The sequence below is a fragment of the Ictidomys tridecemlineatus genome, chromosome 2, assembly GCF_052094955.1.
Source record: "Ictidomys tridecemlineatus isolate mIctTri1 chromosome 2, mIctTri1.hap1, whole genome shotgun sequence".
Lineage (NCBI taxonomy): Eukaryota > Metazoa > Chordata > Mammalia > Rodentia > Sciuridae > Ictidomys > Ictidomys tridecemlineatus.
The window spans coordinates 29,167,090-29,187,801 of record NC_135478.1 but is presented as its reverse complement, the minus strand read 5'-3'; the positions used below and the strand labels follow the sequence as shown (position 1 = coordinate 29,187,801).

Here is a 20,712-nt window from a genome sequence, read left to right as displayed (position 1 = left end):
CTCAAAAATAAAATAAAAGAAACAAAAGCTCATAATGCCCAGATCCATCAAGAACACACAAATGGGGTATCAGAGCACAAAGAGACAAAAAGGACTCTGGTGTTTTAATTTTTTTGTTTGGTTTAGTTTGGTTGGCTTGGTTTTGGTACCGGAGACTGAACCCAGGGGTGCTTAACCACTGAGCCACATCTCCAGCCCTTTTTTAAAGTTTATTTAGAGACAGAGTCTCGTTAAGTTACTTAGCCCTCACTACGTTGTTGAGGCTGGCTTTGAACTCAAGATTCTCCTGCCTCAGCCTCAAGAAAAGAGCACATGGGAGTGTAGTCCCAGCTACTCAGGAGGCTGAGGCAGGAGGATCACTTGAGCCCTGGAGTTCAAGGACAGCCTGGGCAACATAGTGATACTGCATCTCAAAACAAAAAGAGAAGAAAAAAAGAGCAAGATCCCCGCTAAAAGGTGGCATCGCTGATGGCAAAGACGCAGGCAACACCGAGACCCTGGGAGGCCAAGGGGCAACTGAACTGCAGTTTCCTGGGAATACCTGCCAGCTTGATGGGCAAGCCAGAACTTGCTGTTGGCCTCAAGCCCCAGAGTCTTCATCCTGCAGCCCGACAGGGATAAGGCCACGAGGTTCACGGGAGCTGCTCTGGCCCATTAAACTGGGCGCCATGGCACATGCCTGTAATCCCAGCAGCTCTGGAGACAGGAGGATCCAGAGTTCAAGGCCAGCCTCGGCAAAAGCGAGGCACCAAGCAACTCAGTGAGACCCTGTCTCTAAATAAAATACAAAATAGGGCTGGGGATGTGGCTCAGTGGTCGAGCGCCCTTGAGTTCAATCTTCAGTCCCTCCGCCCACAAAAAAGATGAAGAAACTGGCCCACCACCCCTGGAAAATTCCAAAGTCACGTTCCATTGACCCTCTGTGTCCAGAAACGTTTTACAAGCAATGTTAAAACTAACACCACATTCTAGATAATACAGCCACAGAATGAAGTTATGGGTTTAAAATCGAGTATAAAAGATAGTTCAGTCAGATTTTCCCATGTTGCAGCAAGGCAAAAACAAGCAGTATGCTTCCCCCTTCATCCCATTTACAGACGAAAACCCAGTGGAGGGTTATGTAAGAGAAAACAATTAAACAGAGAAGGGATAAATGCACAAATCTCCCAAGCCTCGGGTTTAATGGTCCCTTCATAAGCTGCAAATATGCTGGCTTTACCTAGTTTAATGGACAATTGCTCGTAGGCACTAAAAAACTCAGTCAATTCCACTGTAGTTAACGTCTGGAATTGTCTAAGAATCATTTCTACCACACCTGGACATCTTCCAAACCTGTCTGAAGGGGCCTACAGAACAGGGGCCTTGGTGGCCACTCTGACTAGAGTTGAGGCCAATCATCAATTCATTACAGATAGGCTGCATTCAGGCAGGAATATACTGCAAGTACCACAGGCTTTTTGTTGTTGTTGTTAAGTTTTTAATATAATTTCCAGTTCACAGAGAAGTGACAGTAATACACAGATCTATTTACTACTACTAAAAAAAAAAAAAAAACTCATAACATTTGGCCACAGTTGCTTTATCATGTTCTCTGTATGTATTTATTTTTCCTGGAGCCACTTAAGAGTAAGTTGTCGACATATGGTGCCTTTAAACCTCTGAACAGTTCAGGGTACAAATATTGCAATCAAGTAATCAACATGAACGCTGTCCTGTTATCTCATCTACAGAACTTATACCAAGCACGTTGCCCATCTTCAAAATAATGTCATTGACAGGGAAAGAAAACTTCAGATAATGAGTTACATTTAGTTGCTCCCCAAAGGAATTGTAAAGTTTTAAACTAATGAAACAAAGCAAAAATAAGGACGGAAATAAACAAAGCCCAAAAAGCACTAAAAATAACAATAAAATTACAATGCAAGAAAGGAAAAGAAAGCAAGCCTTTGGATAAACAAAAATTCAGACAATTCCACAACACGAAGAACTGCAATTTAGTTTTCATCCAAGTTAGGTCATGCTCTGTTTAAAAAAAAAAAAACAAAAAAACTTCATCCAGACTTAAACTTGATTTCACAAACATGAGTTGAGTCCTTTTTTTTTTTTATTTTTTGGTGTTGGGGATTGACCCCAGGGCCTTGTGCATGTGAAGCAAGCGCTCTACCAACTGAGCTAGAGGTATATCTATCTCCAGCCTCGAGTCCTCTGTCTTTGATACAAAGGTTTTTTTGTGTTGTTTTTTTTTTTTTTTCCTGAAGCATATCTTTATGTCCAATCCATAAAAATGGCCTATCCTGTTATTTAAAATGAGAATGAATTGTGCAGTTTGGGCTTCCTAATACTATTTTCTGCATTTTGGCTGACTCCAAAGGAATCGTGAAAACTGACATTGGACAGAACAATTTCAGTTACAGGAAACTCCCGAATTAACCAAGTGACCATAATAGTGTTACGATGCACTTTAGGCCAAGGTATCAGCTGCAGACTTCTCATAAAAAGGAATAAGGCACACATTAGCCAAGCTAATAAAAATTACCACAAAAGTGATTTGCTAGAGTAAAGAGTGGCATCAACATGAAACGTATATAATAAACATCCAGCAGGGCGCTCTCAACAGCCATTACTAGCACCAACCAGGCTTTTGTTTTTTTAATATTTATTTTTTAGTTGTAATTGGACACAATACCTTTATTTATTTATTTTTTATTTATTTATTTTTTTACTTATTTATATGTGGTGCTGAGGATCGAATCCAGGGCCTTGTACATGCTAGGCAAGCTCTTTACCCCTGAGCCACAACCCCAGCCCCCCCAACTAGACTTTTGCCCTCTTCAACTTCTTCTGGACCAATATGCTAAATGAATCCGCTGCAATGAGTGTACAGAAAAGTCCTGAGCGGCATGGTGAGCAGAGCAGGGTCAGGAGGCCCATTTTCAACGTATTAATAATAGGGCAGAACTCAAATTCTCAAGAATCCCAAAGCCAAGTGCATTCGCAAACACATCTCCCTGTCTCAGCAAAGTCCACAATGCTTCATGATCTGGGAAAGGGCCTCTGCATAAAGCCAACATTCATCCGTCAGTGCCTACAAATTGTCACAGGGCCTAAGAGCCTCCTCATCCAGCCCCCAGGAGCCCAAGTGCAAAGAAAGCCAAGGCAGGCAAGAGAAGGTACAGAGCGGCAGCCCAGAGAAGGCAAGAGCCAGCAAGGGGGTCCAAGGAGACCAAGGGTCCAAGGGGGTCCAAGGAACACTCAGACCAGAGAAAACCCACCAACCATCACCTGCCCACAGTAAAGCCATTCTGCTCATTAAATCACCTACTTCTTTTGGAAGGCTCTGGCTAGAGAGAGAAACAGAAAAAGAGAGAGAGAAAAAAACAGAATATTAATCATCTTGCTGTGGAATGAGCTGGTACTGGTCTATCCTGAGGCTAAGTCATCTCATCTGTAAAATGAGGAGGTAGGTGTCCAAGTTCTTACAGAGTAGTGAAAAGAAAAAACATTAGTCAGACAAATCCTGGCTCCACAACTTTTTTTTTTTTATTTATTTCTTACAACTTATTAACTATGCACTCTACGTCACTCAACACCTCTTTTCTATTTTTAAAAAATATTTATTCTTAAGTTTTAGGTGGACACAATATCTTTATTTTACATTTATATGGTGCTGAGGATTGAACCCAGTGCCTCGTGCAGGCTAGGCGAGCGCGCACTCTACCACTGAGCCACATCCCCAGCCCCTCAAGACCTGTTTCTTTATTGTAAAACAGAATTCCTGTATCCCCTGAGATTAGATCTGTGAATAGATGCTTATAAAAGAAACTTATTCCCCATTCTCCATGGAAAATTCCAGTTGTTAGGCCCATGATCTGTGCAATGGCTCTGATCCACAAAGTCTCAGAGACCAGGTTTCTTCTATCTCGATGGCCTTCATTCCAGTCACCTCGAGGTTCAAGATGGCTGCTCAAATTCCTGCCGTCATGTCTGTATTCTAAGAGGATAGGTAAAAAAAAATGGAAGCAACAGAAGAAAATTCCAGGAAAACACCATAAAACAGCTTTGCTTACATCCAAAATATAATCTCATGGCCAACTCTACCTGTAAGGAGGAGACAGGGTGTGAATATAGTTTTATTTTAGACAGTCACATATCAGCTAAGAACTGGGGTTCTGTGACTGTAGAAGAAAAGGAAACTGATTAGTTCTATGACATCCCCACTCTCATTTTAAGGATTAAGTTGAAAAATAATATAAAGTGCCTAAAGCTTCCTAGGTTCACAAATAGTGCGAGGGCCAACATTCCCCATGATAATGTGGATATGTTATGACCAGTGTTCCCGGGAGCCTTTTCCAGCCTGGTCCACCCATCATTATCTCTTCTCTGGCCACCCCACATACAACCTACAACCCCGCCACACCAAACTCATCTCCTCCTTTCATGCCTCCAAACCATTGCACTCACAAAACCTTCTGCCAGGAAGCCCTCCTCAAGCCGTCTGCAGGAATGAGCGCCTCTCGTCAACATTCCAGAACGTTCTAGAAGGTTCTTCACCTCACGGCTGCTCTCCCAGTGCCAGTGTTCAGTTCATCCCAACAACTCTAGGACACAGACACTATGTTGCTCCCATTTTACACGTTAGGAAACTGACATATGGGGAGGTTAAATAGCTCATTTGAACTCACACAGGTATAGAGCAGAGCCGAGATTAAACACAGGGAATTTATTGGACCTGAGTCTAATCTCTTAGCCAGCACAATAGGCCACCTCAATTAGCTGCATTAGGGATACTGGGGTTATTCTTTTTTTTTTTTTTTTTTTTTTTGGTGATGGAGCATTATTATAATAGACAATGGCAGGATTTATTTTCACATATTCATATATGCACATAACATAATTTGATCAATTTATTCCCAGTACTTCTCCTTTCCCTTCCCTCCGTCCTCTATCTGGTCCCTTCTATTTTCATGAGATCCTCCCACCCCTCCCTTTTGTTTTTCTTTTTTCTCTCTAGCTTTCACCAGGGAGCAAAAACATACAACCCTTGACCTTCTGAGTTTGGCTTATTTTGCTTAACGTAATGCTCTCCAGATCCACCCATTTTCTTGCAAATGACACGATTTCATTCTTCTTTATGGCTGAATAAGATTCCATTGTGTACCCACATCACATTTTCTTTATTCATTCATCCGTGGATGGACACCTAGGCTGGTTCCACAGTTTGGCTGTTGTGAATTGTGCTGCTACAAACACGGGTATGCATAGATCCCTGTGGTATTGATGACTGGAATTCTTCAGGATAAATGCCCAGGTGTGGTAAGGCTGGGTCAGTCAGTCTATAGAAGGCCAGCTCCATTCCTAGTCTTTTAATGATCTAAGTGTCCTTTTAGTTCAGGGATGGTCAAATTCTAACCCACAGGCTGTACACAGCCCACTGCCTGTTTTTACAAAAAGGTTTTATTGGAACACCTCTGCTCCCACTGGTTTTCAACGGGAGGATTGCATAGCACCACAGAAACCATATTGCCCATCAGGTGTCAACACTTTCCTATCCTGCAAAAGTCTGCCCTCCCCTGTTATGGACTGGGCCCAGTGAGCGCCTCAAGGCAGGATCTGGGCCTTTGTCCTCTGCTGTTCCCAGATTCTCACATGGCCTTTGGCTCACACACAAAAGGCACACAGGACATACATGGGGTATCAGCACTGCATCAGGCCTCTTGACGTGCAAAGAGGAGTGTGTGCGACAGAGGATGCTGCAGCTTGCTTAGGACCTTGCGCTTCCTCCACTGTGTTCAGAGTGGACTTCACAGCCCGAAGGCCCAGGGAACTGTTGGGGTGCATTTCATTACATTATTAGCAGCCCACCAACACCCCAATGGACTGACCACCATGGAGACAAGTTGGGGGTCATCGGTATTGTTCACCTCATCTACTAACTCCCCTGAACACAGGCCCAGGCAGAGCCTCCAATTCCACCATGCTCAGAGCCCAGGGTACCTTGTGGCCTCATGTGGGCCAAGTGACAGTCTCACAGATAGATACATAAAATCACAGAAAAGAGTCACTAAAAACTAGTACCTCCCCCCCCCAAAAAAAAAAAAACTGATGCTGATTACCTTTCACTTTTTTATATTTCCATTGATATATTTATAGAAAGGGACAAAACCACACAAAAACATAAATAGTCCCCCTTAATACTACAACACAAGAAGAAAAAGTTATGCATGGCTCAAAGGCTTTCTCTGACCTTCAACGAACAGAACTGCCACACAACGTCCTGTAGAACGTTCCCTAATTTTATCGTTGTTACTGATATCATGACAAGGGACACAAATAAAGCACTTTCCTTCTGGGCTGTAACCACATTCAATCCAGTCTGGGTTATCAAAAATCAAATTCTGGACCGTTTTCTTTTTAATTCAGACTTGGCCTGGCCCCAAATCACATCAGCGGGAGCCAGAAGAAATGCAAAAAGCCTCCCGCGTTTCCGACACAATCATTGCAACCTTCTTTCAGGACACAAAGACCCAAATTGCTTCTTTCTTCCCAGAGTCCTCAGACGACTGTCCACAAGCTGACTGTGAGGAACCTCAGGCTAGGCAGCAGAGATGGCCTTCTACTGTGCAAACCAAAGCACTTCGGTCACCTGGGTCCTTACTCATGGGAGGAACAGCTAAGACACACCAGCAGATTTGCTAAATCTAAACCGACCTGCCCATTCATACGGACCCTAGTCCCACATAGACATATATACTCACTGGCTTGTCTAACACAAGACTCTCGATCCACAAATGTCTGCTGAGAACCAATGCTACAGTTTGGATCTGGAATGTTCCCCAAAGTACCATGTGTTCAGAGGTGGGTAGTTATGGTATGGATGTGAGGTGCCCCCCAAAAGCTCACATGTGAGACAACGCAAGAAAGTTCAGAGGAGAAATGATTGGGTTATGAGAGTCCAATGAGTGGATTAATTCCCTGATGGGGATTAACTGAGTGGTAACTGAAGTGGTGGGCGTGGCTGGAGGAGGTGAGAATTGGGGGCATGGTTTTGGGGGTGTATATTTGTACCTGGGAATTGGAGACCTGTCTCTCTGCTTCCTGATCATCATGTGAGCTGCTTCCCTCTGCCACACTCTTCCTCCATGCGGTTCTGTCTCACCTCGAGCCCCAAAGATTGGAGCTGGCCTTCTACAGACAATGACTTCTGAAAATGTGAGCCCTCAAAGAACTTTTTCTTCTCTGCAGTTGTTCTGGGAGTCGCAGCAGCAAAAAAAAACTGACTAAAACAGTGGGACTTTGGGAAGTGATAGGATCCTGAGGGCTCTGACCTCCTCAGTGGATTTGTCCATTGAGAGGTGGATGGACTATTGGAGGGGGGGACCTTGTGGGAGGAAATAGGTCACTGGAGGCTGTGACCCGGAAGGATTTATCTTCTCTCTGACCCCTTCCTCTCTCTTGCTCTCTCTGCTTTCCAGCTTCCATATGAGGAGCAGTTTCCCTCCACGATGCCCTTCCGCCATGCTGTTCTGCCTCACTTCAGGCCCAAAGCAATGGAGTCCGCTGACCATGGACTGAAACTTCTGAAACAGTGAGGCAGAATAACTCTTGCCCTCTTCTAAGTTGTTCTTGTCAGGTATTTTGGTCATAGCAATGAAAAGCTGACTAACACAACTTACTACACACCAAGCACCAGGCCTGGACTGGAGCCTTATTGGAGCCTCCCAAGGGTACAAAGTTAGTATCTTTTACGGATGAGGGGACCAAGGCCTAGGGAGTTCAACAACTTGCTCAAGGTCACTTGAGCAAAAAGGGGCAAAGCTGGAACTCGAAGGAGGTCCACCCAACGGCACCAGCCTGAGCTCCTGCCCATGGACCCTCTCTCTGAGAAACACGCAACTGGCCTGAGGAACAGGCAGCCCCCTGCTTTCCAAAATTGGCCAGAGTGGGGCACAATCCATCCACCTGTACCCTGCCACTGGGTTCAGCCACTATGGTAAAGAACCGGGCCCCTTTTTACATAGGATGCACCTATTCTATGACCCAGCAATTCCAACCCCAGGTATTTACCCAAGAGAAATAAAAGCATATGTCCACACAAAGACCTGCACACAGAGAGCAGTTTTATTTATAATAGCCCCAAACTGGAAACAACCCAAATGTCCATCCACAGGTGAATGGATAAAAATATTATGTATATCCACAGGATACACTACCACTCAAAAACAAACAAACAAAAAATTATATACTACTGATGGGCAGAGCAACACGATGCATCCCAGAAGGTTATGCTGAGCTAAATAAACCAGACTCCAAAACAGATATTCTGTGCGGTTCCATTTACATGAAAGGCAAGAACAGACAAAACCAATTCACAGTAACAGAAATCAGAAGGGATTGCAGAGGGAAGACCGCTGGATGGAGTGAAGCCCAAATAAAGTACCAGGCAGGGAGGAAAGTGGAAATATTCTGTGCCTTTTGGAGCAGTGGTTACCTGACATAAACCACTGTCCAAACACTAAAGACCTGAGCACTTACTAAACCACTGTCCAAACACTTAAGACCTGAGCACTTATTTCATGTTGATCGTTACCTGTAAGGAAAGTCGTCAGGTTAATTAGTGAGTCATTCTGATGATAAAATGGAAACCGTGAATTATTTCACGTACATGTCTAAGTGTGGTTGCTCAACAGTATTTAAAGAAACCCCAAAGAAACTCTTGATTTGCCCATTAAAAGGAAATTAGGCTTATTGGCTGGCATTAGAAACAATTTGCCTGACAATATTACGTACCTTGCATTTGCCCAAGGGGTCTGTCTAGTAGACAGAGATGAATGAGTCCACCAACCCTTCTTAGCAAGCCCACTAACAGTCATGACAGCTCTGTGGGCCCTCCCAAGGAAGGGATGCCTGTCACCATGGCAACCACTGAAGGGTGGGAAACCGGGACGAGGAAAGAAGGCAGAGATCTTAACAACCAGCTTACAACTACCATGTGGGAATCTGAATAATGCCCTCCACCCCCAAGATGCCCAGATCCTAATCCCTGGAACCTATAAACATTGCCTTATATGGCAAAGACTCTGGCATGTGGCAGATGTGATTAAGGATCTTGAGATGGGAAGATCATCCTGGATTATCTGGGTGGGCCCGAAATGCAATCACAGGAGCTCTCCTAAGAGGGAGGCGGAAGGAGGCCTGGCACACACAGAAGGCACCCAAGCAATGTGCTGAGGCAACGACAGAGGTGATGCTCTTACAAGCCAAGGACCGGCGGCAGCCACCAGGAACTGGAGAAAGCTTTTCCCTTAAAGTCTCCAGGAGGAGTGCCAATATTTTGTTCTGCCAACACCTTGACCGTGGCCCAGTAAAACTGCTTGACACTTCTGGCCTGCAGAACTGAGAGAATAAATGTGTGTGGCTTTAAGCCACCAAGTTTGTGGTCATTTGTCGTAGCAGCCATACAGAACTGATAGGGACTAGAAGCCCTAACTACTCGGATAGCTTTGGCCAGTGGTCCACGTTACCCCTCTGTCAACTCAAACTTCTAATAAATATTCAAAATAACAAAATCCAGTTTCTTTTCTTGAAGAAAATATCGCAAAAATATCTTCATTCACAGGGATAGCAAGCAAAGATTTCCTAAACGGGAGTCAGGGAAAACAAATCACAAAAGGAAGAAACTGAATAATGTGGCTATATGAAAATTCACAATTTGTGTTTGTCAAGACACTAGGAAGAAGCTGGGTGTGCTAGAGCATGCTGGCGCATGCTGGTAATCTCAGTGACTTGGGAGGCTGAGACAGGAGAATGGCAAGTTTGAGGCCAGCCTTAGCAACTTAGCAAGACTCTGCCTCAAAATAAAAAATTATAAAAAAGGACCAGGAATGTAGCTCCATGTTTGAGCAACCTAGGTTTTATACCCAGAAAGCACCACCACCACCCCCCAAAAAAAGAAGAAGAAGAAGCAAACACACTAGTAAGAGATAAAATTGCAAACCACAGATAGAGGAAACTACCTGCTTTCTCTGTTGTTTTTTTTTTTTAAAGAGAGAGTGAGAGAGGAGAGAGAGGAGAGAGAGAGAGAATTTTTAATATTTATTTTTTAGTTCTCGGCGGACACAACATCTTTTGTTGGTATGTGGTGCTGAGGATCGAACCCGGGCAGCACGCATGCCAGGCAAGCGCGCTACCGCTTGAGCCACATCCCCAGCCCCATACCTGCTTTCTCTGTATATGAGGTGCCCATATGTGCACATACCACGCCCACATGTGCACATACCAAAAAGAACTGGTTCCAGAATATATAAAGAATGCCTAAAGAAAACAGATGTGGTTGGGCTGGGGATGTGGCTCAAGCGGTAGCACGCTCGCCTGGCATGCATGCGGCCCGGATTCGATCCTCAGCACCACATACAAAAAAAGATGTTGTGTCCACCGAAAACTAAAAAATAAATATTAAAAAATTCTCTCTCTCTCTTTAAAAAAAAAAAAAAGAAAACAGATGTGGTGGTGCACACCTGTAATCCTAGCAACTTAGGAGGCTGAGGCAGAAGGATCACAGGTTCAAGGCCAGCGTCAGCAACTTAGTGAGACCCTCAGCTACTTAGCAAGAACCTCTCTCAAAATAAAAAATTAGAAGGACTAGGGATGTGGCTCAGTGATAGAGTATCCCTAGGTCAATCCCCAGTACCAAATAAATTTTAAAAATGCTTAAGATTCACTAAGAAAAAGGCAGACAGCCAGTTGACAGGTAGGCAAAGGGCTCAAAGAGCACCTCACGAGACATGACGTCCCAATGGCCAATCGACACGTGGAAAGTTGCTCAACGTCATCAGTCATCAAGGAAAAGGCGGGTTTTATATCACAAGGAGATACCACCACTCTCCCATCAAATGGCTAAAATGAAAACAAAGAAATCTGTCAAGGGTGGATAAGAATGGAGAGCGCCCAGAACTCTCTCACACTCCTGGTGGGAGTATAAACGAATCGGACCACTGTGGAAAGCTCTCAGGCAGTATCTCTCAGGCAGTATCTACGAAGCTGCACAGTGGAAACACTGGACCCCAGTATTTCCACTCGTAGGTTGCACACCCACAGAAATGCACACTTCTTGTCTCCAAAATACATGCATGAGAATATCCACGGCAGCACTATGCAGAAGGGCCCCAGACTGAGAAGTACTCATATTCTCAAAGACCAGGCCTCACAATTATACCCAGAAACACAGACGAGCCTCACAAACATGTTCAAAGAAAGAATCCAGACAATGAACGATCACACGGGTCACATACCGTGTGCTACAAAACTAATTCAAAGAGAGGCCAAACCAATCCATGCTGTTTCAGTGGAGAGGGTGGATAGTATGGGGCAGTGGCCGTTAAGGGACAGCACGGGTGGCAGGTGTTGGCTGCCATTTCTAGATCTGGGTGTGCTCCTTTGTGAAAAATTCATTGGCCTGTGTTTGCTCCTGATTTGTGTCCTTTTCTAAATGTAGGTTAGACTTCAAATGTATGCCACCACTTACACAGAGACGATGTTAAAAAAAAAAAAAAAAAAAAAAAGCATGACTTTGTTTTTTCTCAACAACTTTCTCAAACTGCAAAAGAGATGCAAGTTTACCATACAACAAAAAAAAAAAAGAGAGAGAATAAAGTGAAAAAAAATCACTCATCATCCCACCATCCCAGGAAAAACCAGAGTAACCATTTTGGGATAAATATCCTCTACTACACATTTTTTACACCATTTAAAAGTCAGAGAGGACAAATCCTGCAGGGAGTAGCTAATACAAAGCAGGTGCTCAATAAATATTTTAAACCATAAGTGAATAAATCTTATTATATGCTGTTTTGTAACCCAGGCAACATCCCTTTATTATTACTGTCCATGAAACAATCCAATGTCCCTAAAGGATTTTAGTGCGCAGCCTCAGGACAGTCTGGTAGCCCAGGCAGCAAGATGCAAATACTTCCTAAGCACACACGGGCAAGAAAGTAAAACCCAGGGCAGTGATCTTCAACTCTGATATGGCCGATTACCTCTAAAAATATTGGAATACTCAAAAAACACTCATTTTAATTCAGTGTGGTTTAAAAAATTAATATATGCCCCAGTGACTTTCTTTTTCTCGTGTGTGTGTGTGTGTGTGTGTGTGTGTGTGTATTTGTGCACACACTGGGGATCAAATGCAGAGGCTCTGTTCATTGCATGCTAAGCAAGTGCTTTACCACTGAGCCACACCCACATCCCAGCTGCTCCCCAGTGGCTTTTTTTTTTTAATGGGACAAGTAGCCCCCAAATACAGGAGGCTAACTTGCATTTTCAAAGCATGTTGTTAGCCAGGGTGAGCCAAAAGCAAGCCCTGGATATTTGGTCACTAACAGCCCACCTGGGTGGGTGGGTCCTATGCCAACATTGACATATCACAAGGAAAGTCAGAATTTCTGACCCAGAAAACACAGGCTAATGGACAGAGTGCAGGACAAATGATATACTTATTAACACAAGGACAAGCTGGCAAAAACAGGTACAAAGGCAAAAATTACAATATTAATATTAATGCTAATGTACTATATTATTTTACTATTATTATTAATATATTATTCATTATAGTATGCATAATTATAATAGCAATAATGTTAATAATAGCTAGCATTGGCCAAAATAGAACTAAATGTTGGCTTAATTACTTCTCTTAATAAGATGATATTACTACCATGGTTTGGATGTAGTTTGTTCCCTCCAAAATTCATGTTTTGGAGTAACACTGCTGAGAGATAATGGAACTTTAAAGAGGTGTTTAGGGCACGAGGGATCCACTCTCATGAAGGAACTATTGCCATTCTCCAGAGACTAGATTAATTCTGGAAGGAGCAAGTTCTTGCCCTTTTGTGATTCAATTCGTTGCCATAAGAGAAAGCTATTATAAAGCCAGGCTGCCCTTCATGTTCTATTTCTTCTGTAGGTGCCTGACTGCCCTTCCTTATTCCCACCATATTATAACTCAGTACAAGACCCTCACCAAATGCAGCCACCAGATCTTGAACTTCCAGTCTCCAGAGCTCTGAGCCAAATAAACTTCTTTCCTTTATAAATTACCTTGCCCCAAATGTTTTGTTATAGCAGCAGAAAACAGACTAAGACACTGAATCAACATGGGAGATAGCAGTGACCAGGAGACAAAAAAAAATTCCCTGTCCTCAGGGAAGTTACAATCTAGTAAAGAAAAAAAAATTAAGTAAAATATGGAGCTTGTCACATGGAAAGGGAGATACGGATATCAGGCTGGGGAAGGGAAGCTGTAATTTGTTTCCAAGTTTTAAAATGATTACTTCAAAACAAAGTTATCATTTCCTCCCCCAAAGAACTCTGATAATTAGGTTAATATGGTCCCTGGGCAACCACAGCACTCAGGAAAAAAAAAAAAACACGAATTTTATGGAAAGGGTCCATTTAAGAAGAGAAAAATTAAAGATCCAATAATTACTACCATTTCTAGTTTCTTGCTATGCACTATTCTCAGTCCCTCAAACACCAGTAGTCTCATTTTCTCCCCACACCTGAGCTATTGAGAAGCGCAGCATGGTTTTCTCCAGAAGAGAGCATGAAGGACCTGACCCAAGGTCACACATGCACTAAGGGTGGACATTGACATTTGAAACCAAAGTCTACACAACCCTTCCTCCCCCAGTAAATGTCCCCTGGTGGCCTGGCGATTTTTCCTTTTGCCAACACCTCTTTCTTATCCCAGACAAGATTTGCCTGTCAGTATTTTACAGAGTTCTTGCATCCCACAAAAAAGACTACCAAATCACCAAAAAAGAATTGGAGGGCTGGCTCCATATTTATAGTGTCCTCTTCTCTAAATAACAAAAAGTGAATGGCAGAGAAGAAGGTCAAATATTTACCTAACAATGTCTAGATTCAGTTAGAGATTATTTCTTCAAAACACCAGACATTATGAGCAACCCCAAAGTAGTTCCATTTGGTTTGTGTCTAAAATTAACCTTAAGGAAAATGAGAGTTCAATTTCCTACTGGGTGTAGGCATCTCAAGGCACATAATCCAAAGAGAACTCTTGGTTGTCCCTCATCCTATCTACAAAACATATTTTTCTCTTATGATCTTTGCCTCTGCAAAGGACACCTCAACCTCTCAGTCTAAAGCCAGCAATGCAAGGGTTATACTGGGGAGAGTACCAGGGATTGAACTTAGGGACACTTGACCACTGAGCCACATCCCCAGCCCTATTTTGTATTTTATTTAGAGACAGGGTCTCACTGAGTTGCTTAGGAACTTGCTAAATTGCTGAGGCTGGCTTTGAACTCACGATCCTCCTGCCTCAGCCTCCTGAGCTGTTGGGATTACAGGCATACGCCACCAGGTCCAGTTCAAGGGTTATCTTTGACCACTCTCCTTCCAAACTTTTATATCCAATCCAATAGCAATTTCCATGCTCTCTATTTCAGATATATTCCTTCTCTTCGTTTCTCTTTCCTCCCCAAAACCAAGTCTCAGCATCTCTAGACCACTGGTCTCCCTGCCTCATGGATCCCTTGAAAATCTCATCACAGCAGCCAAAGTTTGAACCAATTACCATGTCACTTCCCTGTCTAAAATTCTTCTGGCAACAACAACACAGTCTGAGATTCCTAGCCTGGCCCACACCAGGTGCTGTGTAACCTGGCACAGCCTGTCCCCCCAGGTTTTGGAGGTCTGTTCTCCCTGAGTCCCTCCATATGAAAACCATGTGAGTGATAAAACAGCATTCCACAAGAGCCAGGCACAGTGGCGAACACCTGTAATCCCAAAAGGCTCAGGAGGCAGGAGGATTGCAAGTTCAAGGCCAGCCTCAGCAACTTAGTGAGGCCTCAAAAACTTAGCAAGACCCCGTGTCAAAACAAAAAATAAAATAAAGGGCTGGGGATGTGGTTCAGTGTCCAGTGCCTCTGGGTTCAATCCCAAGTATCGAGAGAGAGAGAGAGAGAGAGAGAGAGAGAGAGAGAGGACATTCCACATGAAAATGTGAACAGCAGGAGACCCAGATCCACACATAAAATGATTCCCACAAATATCAGCCTTTATCTCCTCATCCCCTTTTTTAACCTTCCTGACACACTTCCTAAATGTTTTTGTTCCTTTGTTTAGATGCATTTACTCCTTAAGGCCATCCTACAAACCTAAAATATTTTCTTTAAATATATATAAGAATGAGTTAGACAAAACCCTCGCACCATGTTTCCTCCTGCTGTGGTCAGTCTCACCTCATGCGTGTGAGCCAGGCATTCTGTGCACACTCTCCGGAGTATATTCCAAAACCTGGGTTTTCTCGCCCATGAATTCTCTTTGTGTCATTTATCTTGTGTTTGGCCCTAACTGCCTTCCTAAGGCCATGCTGATGAGGCTGGGGGTACTACAAATAAATTAAGGCCTAATATACCGGTGAATGTTAAGATGTAAGCTTTACAAAAGCAACTTAAGGGCAGGAAAGAGGACACCAGTGTAAAAACTCCACGGGGCACACCACTGGCCTGTGTTTTCTACACTGGTGTGTTAACTCCAACATGATTTTCTGATGTTCCATCCCTGTCTTGTATTTTATTTTATTTTGGCTTTTTGTTTTACCTTTTTCCTCGGCTGCAAGTTCTACAGTCATTTACTTTCTTTTCATTGACATAATCAAGATGATGAAGGCTCTTTATGCTCCTATCCATAAGCTGTGTCTGGTACTGTAATTTCACAATCAATGTGTTTTTGTTCATGTTTTAAAATTAAAAAAAAAAAAAAAAAAAACATGTCGTGAGTGACTGATGTTAAGTCCCAGAAGCTGGTAAGGAGCATTATCAATGGCACAGAAACTTAGAGAACTCATCAAGAGTTCTGTGGCTGGTGACTTGTCATTAACTTGCAAGTAATTTGAAAAGAACTGTCAAAGGAAGATACTGTGAGTTCCAAAAGAAAGGTGGCATGAATTAGCCCAACTGTTTGCACAAGGACATTTCCCTGGATGAGAGGAGTGGTAGACTCACTCTACTGGTCAATTCAAAGTTTCCTCCATAAGAATACACCCACGGGTTTTGTTCTCTGAAGTAACTCCGGCTCCTAAAACATAACCTGGCACACAGTAGATGCTCAACAAAATGGCCTCTGAACAAATGAATATATTGTCAAGGTTTCTGTCTTTATCACGCTCTCTCTTTCTTCTCACGGAGGCAGATTTCCCTTTTCCCCTGGAGAAAGAAGTGTATGATCACTGGGTAATCATAAATCTTCTTCAGACCACTAAGGGACCCTCAGCCATAGTTCAGAGAACACAATGTGGGAGGTATAGACCCTGACACAGAGATATTAACCATTACACACAATGCCTTTGCAGCCAACGGGAGACTTGGAAAATGGGTGAGTCCACTGTGGCAAGAACAAACATTGGCAGACAGCTATAAATCACAGTACTCAAACTCAATAAAAAACGAGACTTCCTGTAGGCATGGTCAGTAATATAGCAATATCGCACTTAGGTAGCTTTCAACAAGATAGGTATTTTATCATCATGATCATTATACCTGTCTATTTTGCTTCTTCTTAATCTTACCTCCAATCTAAACACCACAGTAAGTTTAGAACTACGCAAAAGTGCCAGGCATGGTGGTAAACACCTGTAATCCTAGCTACTAGGGAAGCAGAAAAGGATCGAAAATTCAAGGCCAGATTCAGTATTCAGACCCTGTCTCCAAATATAAAGGGCTGGGGGCATAGCTCTGTGGTAAAGTGCCCCTCATTTCAATCCTCAGAACCAAAAAGAAAAAAAGCTATTCAAAAAGAACATTACTCCAATTCCTCTTAAATCCACTCAAAAAAATCCTTTAATGCACATTGAAGGTAAAATACTGTATTCAACCAAGTAAAACAACTGTAATCCAGGGTTAAAGCTCTGTTGACCTCATAAACTACCTGAAGAAAAAAAAAACATTAAAATTGATTACCCAACAAACCAACAAAATGCTGTTGCTGACAGGGTAGCTTGAGGTGTCATTAATAAGACACGATTTCCAAGAACCAAAAGCAGACTTAGTCATCTCAACTCTCTCCCATCCTACGCACTCTACCTATTCTTTTTCATCTTTCAAGAATTGAAGGGAGAAAGGAAGGGGTAAGAGCAGACACTGAGACTATTTTGAGAAATTAAAAAAAATTCAAAAGTTAAGTGCCGTTTGTACTAACATAGTAACACATCTCCCAGGAAACCCAGGTGACTCTGAAACTTCTATATCTAGAACATCAACAGAGAAACAACTCAGTTTCCATACATCCAAAGTCCTCTTCCTCACCAAGCTGAGTTTCAAGTAAAACAGCATGCTGTTTCTGCTGGAAGCAATCTGAATCTTTCCAGTTTCCAGGAAGAGACAACCAAAAAATCTGGTCCACCCAGCAGAGATAAGCAAGACTTTGCAGGATGTGATTCAAATCTGCTAAGAGCCATGGACTATTGAAGGGAGGTGAAAGGATCTCACCAAAGAACCTCCCTAGTGCCCTTGCATGGCATTCATGTTTTTGTTCCAGCTTGTTTTTCAAAAACCAAGTTCAAAAAATTAGGAGTAGTATCATATCTGATCCTTATTAAGTTATTCCTCACAACTGTAGTCCACACATTTAAGATCACCTCGAGTACACAGGCAGCACCTTTCCTTGACATCCCCATCCTTCCATGTGTCTGTCCATAAGTAGGCTTCCCAATTTTGAGGCCAAAGGGGAGAGAGCAAGAAACTTCAAAAGGCATCTAAAGGGAAAAAATAATAATTTAAACGACAGAATTTCCATTTTTGAAAGGGGGAGAGGGTCTTTTGGATTTTTTTCCTTTTTTTTTTTTTCCTTTATTTTAAGAAACTTGCATTGCAGAGATTGGAGGTTGGAAGCTGCGAACTGAGGAAGGGGTATACACGCCCGCCGGAGGACACTGAGAAAGACAAGTGGCAAGATCTGTTGGTGGCACTGCTGTTTTTAAACACCAAAGTTTAAAACTACGTTATGGGGAGAATTGCTGTACTCGGACCAGAGGACCAGACGTGCTGTTTCAACTGGGCACAAAGCACGCCTTCCCTGCCTGCCTTTCTCAGCCATTCTTAAGGGTGCGGGAAACTGCTGGCAGACAGGGCAAGGGAATCAACCAGCACAATCCTCTTGTCACTCCAGACCCTGCAGGTACCAGCACAGAAGAAAATCAGGGCTCTCTCCTCCCTCCCCGCCACTGCGGTGCGGTCCCAGGGTGGGGCCCCTGCGCACCCTGTCCTGGGCACCCCACCTGGAAGGGAATAGGGACTCAGAAAGGGCACGGTGCGGAGGCAGCACCGCGATCGCGGGTGGCACCATCTCGCGCGCACACAAACACACACTGAGCAGCGCGGGGAGGGGCGCGCGGTGGCGCGGGCGGTGGCGCAGGCGGCGGGCGCGTTACCTGTTCTGCCAGCCCTGGAGGAGGTTGGTGTATTTGCTGAGCACGCCCTCGAGCGCCGGCTCCCGCCTGCGGCTGCCTCCCCCGGACGGGCTAGCGGCCACCGAGCCCGGGCTGCTGCGACTGCCCCCGCTGCCCAGCCCGGCCCCCGGCGATCGGCTGGAGACCCCTCGGCTAGCCAAGGAGCAGGAGGGCGAGGAGCCCGCCGAGGTGGCGCGGCTGCTGCTGCGGCTGCTGCTGTTGCTGCCCCCGCCGCCGTCTGCGCTCTGGGCCGCCCTCTCCATGGTCCCTGCGCGCCCGGGACGCGGGTGCCCGCCGCGGTGGCGACTGCCGCTGCTGCTACAGCTCCGGGCGCCCGGGCCGCGCGTGGCTGCTCCAAATCCCCGGGAAATGCCTGACTCATACAGGAGGAAGAGGAGGAGGAGGCGAAGGAGAGCTGGGAAGGAAGCCAACGGGGCTGGATGCAGCTGCGGCCGCCCCTCCTCCCGCCGCGGCCAGGGCCCGGCCCCTCCCTCCCTCAGCACTAGTTTCCCCGGCAAGTTCGGAGCTGGTGGCCGACTCAGCCAGCCTTCCTCGGCTTCCACCTCTCCTTTTGCTCCTCCGCGGCCGCTAAGGCTCGGGAAGGTGGAGGGGGGTGCTCCCCAGGGCCGATCGACAAGGTGGGCACGCCCTAAATCCACGCCCTGTCGCCCTAGCGTTCCTTCTGCCGCCCCCTCTCGGATCCGAAGGGGCGTCAGGGAATCTCCGCGCGTCACTCCCCACCCCCAACCCACCTCGGGACCTGGAGGAGGGACGGCCCCACCCACTCGGTCCACCCGGATATGGACCCGCCCGGCCTGACTCGAGCACATTCCCTCTCGCTGTCTTCCGCACACTAGCAGGGGACTGACACGTACACAGTAACCTGGAAATTGGCCTCACGGGCAGAGCAAAGTAACAGGACAGCGAAGCCCTCCGAGTTCTCCTACAGGTCTGGAGGGGGAGGGGAGGACAGGTGATTCTCGCAGGTGAGCTTCCCTGGGGTGTTATCACGCAAAGAGGGCAAAATGCATAACGGACACCAGGTTTAGGGACACTGGTGAGACGAAAGAACTCTCAGGTTCGTGCAACTGCTTCCTTAAATCCAGTGACCTAGGGAGCTCACTTTGCCTACATTAATCCCCCTCCCTAAAGGACACATAAATTAACAAATCAAAACCTCCCATTGTTACCAGACTGCACCGTGCACTTTTGGAAACCAGAGACTGAAATCGAAGAGACTACACGGAAGGCAAGTGAACAGACACTTAAGGAATCTAAGTATAAAAAAAAACCCTCAAGATACACTGCACTTCAACCGGTTTCAACTCTGCTGCTCGATCCAAATGTGTTGCTCTTTAGCAAAAGTAGATGAGTTTCACTGTCTCCTCCCCACTCATAATTTTTTTGAATATAAATATTCATTGCAATCTGGAAGTTTCTAAAATTACCTAGGAAAAAAGCTCTGAGGAGCTCGGACTCCTTCCTACACACACACACACACACACACACACACACACACACACAAAACACAAAACCAAAGGTGATAGATGATAAGTGATCCCTTTCCAAAGCATCTACAAACCCCTAGAGCAGCTAAATAATTGAACAGTTTAAAAAGTTAGTAGATGGAATAGAAGTAGTTCTCATGGGGGCAATTCCCCAGCCTGAGCCCTTTCCTGTCTCACTCTAGAAATATTCATGGAGAAATTTCTGGGACTGATGAGAAGCGGTTTTACAGCCAAATATACTATAATCCCAGATGTCTCTACACTGTAAAAGAAAAAAAATTTTTTTCCAGGAAAGAGAGTGCATAGACCAACACTGAAACCAGACAGAGCTTATGTTAACCTATGACTTTGATCAAGTTACCTCTTAAGCTTTAGTTTTCTTACCTGCAAAATGGAACTAATACTGGCTGTGATGAACTCTGAAAGAATGTATATTTGTTCAAAATATTTACTACCTCTTCTAATAAGAGGAGCCTTGACCTTAGACTTGCCCATGAAATTGCTCTGGACAGTGGAATATGAATAGAAGTGATATGCCACATCCGAACATAAGCTTCAAGAGCTGTCATGCAGTTCCACCATCTTACTCTTTTCCTTTATACCATGTGAGTAGCATGTCTCAGATAAGGGCTCTCTTTAAGCTTGGATCCTGGAAGTACAAAATATGGACTGTAGCAGAGCCAAAGCCAGGTAGCACTGGCCATGCCATGTTCACAAAATATTTGTTTTAAGCGATTG

General features: G+C 44.5%; 1 protein-coding gene across 5 annotated transcripts in view; it reads right to left on the bottom strand.

Annotated features, from left to right (window-relative positions):
• The window catches only part of Osbpl10 (oxysterol binding protein like 10), a 275,934-nt gene extending 256,732 nt beyond the window's left edge, over window positions 1–19,202 (bottom strand). For 2 of the 5 annotated variants that reach the window (XM_078038234.1, XM_078038236.1), the window contains exon 1: window positions 18,449–19,200. In XM_078038234.1, coding sequence (XP_077894360.1) covers window positions 18,449–18,729 — 281 coding nt within the window. In that variant the 5' untranslated portion in view covers window positions 18,730–19,200. Of the gene's footprint in view, window positions 1–8,787; window positions 8,932–17,656; window positions 17,774–18,448 lie in introns of those variants that run through there. The other 3 variants (XM_078038235.1, XM_078038233.1, XM_078038237.1) reach the window with 3 other exon arrangements.
• Between the last annotated feature and the right edge of the window lie 1,510 nt (window positions 19,203–20,712).